Here is a 4,598-nt window from a genome sequence, read left to right as displayed (position 1 = left end):
TCCTTGAAATGATTTTTTTTTTAAAATGGTGCTGTAAAGATGATTAGGGGTTTAGATAGGGTCGACAGTGAGAATCTTTTTCCACGTATGGAGTCAGCTATTACAAGGGGGCATAGCTTTAAATTAAGGGGGGATAGGTATAGGACAGATGTTAGGGGTAGGTTCTTTACTCAGCGAGTCGTGAGTTCATGGAATGCTCTGCCAGTAGCAGTGGTGGACTCTCCCTCATTATGGGCATTTAAGGGGGCATTGGATAGGCATATGGAGGATAGTGGGCTAGTGTAGGTTAGGTGGGCTTGGATCGGTGCAACATCGAGGGCCGAAGGGCTTGTACTGCGCTGTATTTTTCTACGTTCTATGTTCTAAATACTAGCAGCCGAGAAGATATATTTTGTGAATATGGAAGGACAGGTTGAAAATTTTCAGAGCACAACATGTGAGTAGGTGTTGACCAAGTGGTATAATCACTTAACTATTAATACAGAAATGTAGGTATTGTGCTGGGGACCTGGGTTCCAATCCTATCATGGCAGGTGAAGTTTGAAGTTCAATAAAAGTCTGCAATTAAGAATCTACTGATAAGCATGAAACCACTGTCAATTGCTGGAAAAAATCCAGCTGGGTCACTAATGCCATCCTTACCTGGTCTGGCCTACATATGACTCCAGATCCATAGCAATGTAGTTGACTCTTAACTGCTCTCTGGGTAATAAATGCTGGCCTCACCAGTGATGCCCTCGTCCTGTGATTGAATATTAAAAGGGGAAAAAAACTGGTGTGTGAGGAAGTACTTGATCAGCAGAGTGAGCTGTACAACACAGTGGTTGATGTTCACGCCTGCTGTGTTTCAGATCCCATTTATGTTTGTTACTTCCTCTTTCTGCTTTCAGATTTTTTTTGTTTTCTCTTTATGATGTGTGCAATCCATGAAGGTCAGTGCAACTGACACCCTCCCTGTACACAGCATCCTTGTGGAAATGTTCAGCGGTTAGCCCCACTATTCATCCCTTCAAATACATCAGGTTAAATATTAAGCATCTCAACTTTATTATTCATTCATTAAAATATGGGTGTCAGTGATCATCATTCATTAAGATATGGGTGTCAGTGATCATCATTCATTGAGATATGGGTGTCAGTGATCATCATTCATTGAGATATGGGTGTCAGTGATCATCATTCATTGAGATATGGGTGTCAGTGATCATCATTCATTGTCCGTCCTCAGTTGCCCTTCAGTGGCTTGTTAGGCCATTGCAGAGGGTCTGAGCAGTTTAGAATTGATCACACTGCTGTAGGAGTCTGGAGTTACACACTGGCCAGACCAGGTAAAGATGACTGATTTACTTTCCTAAAAGATATTACTCAACCAGATGGATTTTTTAAAAAAAAATTGCAGATAATTGTCATGTTCACTGTTGCTATGACTATCTTTAATATTCCAGATTGATTAATTCAATTTAAAGGAGAAAGTGAGGTCTGCAGATGCTGGAGATCAGAGCTGAAAATGTGTTGCTGGAAAAGCGCAGCAGGTCAGGCAGCATCCAGGGAACAGGAGAATCGACGTTTCGGGCATGAGCCGTTCCTGAAGAAGGGCTCATGCCCGAAACGTCGATTCTCCTGCTCCTTGGATGCTGCCTGACCTGCTGCGCTTTTCCAGCAACACATTTTCAGCTCTAATTCAATTTAAACACCACCAGCTGTCACAATGAGATTTGAACTACCATCCCTAGAACATCCTCTGTGGTCACACATGAGGTGCCAAAGGCCTGCTGAGTTGTCTCATTATTAAAGAAAGGGACAAAAGGATAGAGGGAGGAGTTAAAGGCCAGCAGTCTAACTTTGTTGGGAAGGAAGTTATTAGAAAAAAACTCTGAGGGACAGACTAAAGCTGCATTTGGGAGAGGCACAAATGAATCCGGGATAGTCAGCACAGTAAACTCCGAGAAAACATGGCGCTACTCTCTCATTAAACAGAGAGGACTGGTGGTGAGTTTAACTTTAGGGACACTGTGCCCCAGGCAAGATTAATAAGACAGACCTTCATGATGACCTCAACTGGAGTGGGAATTTAATCCAGCTAACTGACCGCCTAAGCCAAGGGGTTTATGCTGGAACTGTATAAAACTCTGGTTAAGCCACAACTGGAGTATTAAGTGCTGTTCTGATCATATTGTTGGAAGGTTATAAGTGAGAGAGTGCAGAGGAAATGTACCAGGATTCTGCCTGGGCTGGACAGTCTGAGATAGGAGGAAAGATCAGATCAGTTTGGGTTGTTTTCCTTGGAGGAGTGCAAGTTGATAGGGGCCTGATGGAAGTGTGTAAGATAATAATGGGCATAGACACAATGGCTAGGAAGGCACTCTTTTCCATTCTTAGATAAATCAATAACAAAGGGGATAGGTTTGGGTATGAGGTAGAAGGTCAAAAGGGGTATTGACGAGAAACGTGTTCACCGACAGAGTGGAGAGACTCTGGAGCTCACTGCCTGAAAACAGGTACTATGCAACAAACTCTTATAACATTTAATTAGTGTTTAGATTCGAAGGTTCCAGCCTCCTCGGCTACAGGCCAAAAGCTGGAAAATGACAATAGTTTTGTCTCAACTTTGTTGACCAATAAGGACATGATGGGCCAAATAATCTCCTTCAGTGTTGTAAATGTCACCAAAACCCCAGGTATCTGCTTTGCTAGTCCAGTGAGTTAACATTACCACCTTTGAAAGCAGCCTCAGAGGATCGATGCCAAACACACTCTGTACAAATGAAGGACAGTTCCTGAAACAGACATTTGTATTCATTTATTGAATTATCAACAAGCAATCTGATGATAACAAGGGAATGACAAAGGACCAACACCAGAAACGGTAGCTTTCCTTGCTCACGTGTTGGGGCCCCTCACAAACACCAAGGGGTGGGGTGGGGTGGGGGAAGAGGTGACACTTGGACAGTGGAGCGAGAGGTTATGCATGGTCCCACACAACAACGACTTTCACATTGTGGAGGGAGCAGAGACACCAACTCTGACCCTCCCAGGACACGTATAGCATGGGGTTAGATACAGAGTAAAGCTCGTTCTACTCTACTCAACTGAAAGTAAAGCTTCCTCTACACTGTCCTCATCAAACACTCCCAGGCCAGGTGCACCATAGGTTTAGATATAGAGTAAAGCTCCCTCCAAACTGTCTCCACCAACCACTCCCAGGACAGGGGCAGCACGGGTTAGATACAAAGTAAAGTTCCCTCTCCAATATCACCATCAAACACTCCCAGGATCGGTTTTGAGGCTCCAATTAAATGGCTGAGAGCTAGGCATGCATCAGTGTGCTCCAACTGAGTGTGTAAACTCGTCCCATCAGAGGCTTGGTGGCAGTTGAAGAATTCTTTATGTTCTCCCTTTACCAATGTGCTCATTTAAACTGTGTGCCTGGCCCTAGCATCTGGTGGGGTATGTGCTGCTGCTGCCCACTTGCAGTCTAGAAGTGAAGCTTTACTGCATGAACCTACTGAGAATGAATACCTCTCTTCAGCCTCACAGCCGAGCTTTCTCCTGGAGTGAGTAACAAGTCAGAAAACTCTCCTGTTCCTCTTCTCATTGTAGAATAAAAATTAGCAAGAGATTAAAACCGAGGAAAAGCTGCTCAGTGCCCATGCACATACTCCTCTGAGGTGTGAGTCAGGGTCTGCCAGTATTGCCAACTAACTGCAGCCAAGAACACGGCTAAGGACAGGTAAATAGGTGAAAGGTGACCACGAGACATCAGCTCCCCATCACTCTGGCTCAGGGACTCCACTTTTACCACAATCTGCTGTGTTCTGGCTCCAGAGCTCCCCGCACCTGGAACTTTCTGTCCAATCTAGAAATGAGATAGAAAGGGAGAGACAAGTGTGAGGACCCACACGTCAATGGGTGCACTGGATACAATTGAAAAATCTGCAGTGATACAGAACACGGATGTGCTGACTTCATCAGGACGATAGGCTGTTAGAATGGAAGGTGAAATTTACTGCAGAGAAATGTGAAGTGATTCATTTTGGGAAGAAGTTGAGACACAATGTAAACCGAAGGGAATAATTCCAAAGGAGGTACACCAGCAGAAACAATTGTATGTATATGCTCACAAATAACTGAAGATAACAGGGCATGCTGAGTACGTGGATAATATAGGGATCTGGGCTTTATGAATAGAAAATGCTGGAATTACTCCTCGCTCAAAACATGACTTCTCCCACTTCTGATGAAAAGTTATTGACCTGAAACATTAACTCTGTTTCTCTCCACAGATCTGACCAGATTCACACTTTATTTCCAGCATTGTGTGTTATTATTTCAGATTCCCACTTTCTGCTTTTATACAAAAAAAAACAAATATTACAAAAGGAATGAATCTAATGAGCCTTTCCAAAAGGTTGTTTTCGCCTCAGCTGATTCTGGGCCCCACAGTTAGGAAGGACGTGTTAGGCTTGACGAGTGACAAGTATCATTTGCTCTACACAAATGCCAGGCAATGATCGTGTCTAATGACAGACCATTCAACCACCACCCCTTGACATTCAATGGATTATAATCTCCCACTATCAAACATCCTTGAGATTGTC

At 43.7% G+C, this 4,598-nt stretch overlaps 1 protein-coding gene across 3 annotated transcripts in view; it reads right to left on the bottom strand.

Moving 5' to 3' along the window:
* Nucleotides 1–2,785: 2,785 nt before the first annotated feature.
* fdft1 (farnesyl-diphosphate farnesyltransferase 1) overlaps nucleotides 2,786–4,598 on the bottom strand; it is a 31,451-nt gene continuing 29,638 nt past the window's right edge. For all 3 annotated transcript variants that reach the window (XM_087991004.1, XM_043695202.2, XM_043695204.2), the window contains exon 8: nucleotides 2,786–3,856. In XM_087991004.1, the coding sequence (XP_087847130.1) occupies nucleotides 3,641–3,856 (216 nt within the window). In that variant the 3' untranslated portion in view covers nucleotides 2,786–3,640. The remainder of the gene's footprint in view (nucleotides 3,857–4,598) is intronic.

The sequence above is a fragment of the Chiloscyllium plagiosum genome, unplaced genomic scaffold (assembly GCF_037043375.1).
Source record: "Chiloscyllium plagiosum isolate Xiang-an unplaced genomic scaffold, Cpla_swu_hap1 HiC_scaffold_10, whole genome shotgun sequence".
Taxonomy (NCBI): domain Eukaryota; kingdom Metazoa; phylum Chordata; class Chondrichthyes; order Orectolobiformes; family Hemiscylliidae; genus Chiloscyllium; species Chiloscyllium plagiosum.
Note: the sequence above shows the minus strand (reverse complement) of the source record. Positions and strands in the feature narration are given on the sequence as shown.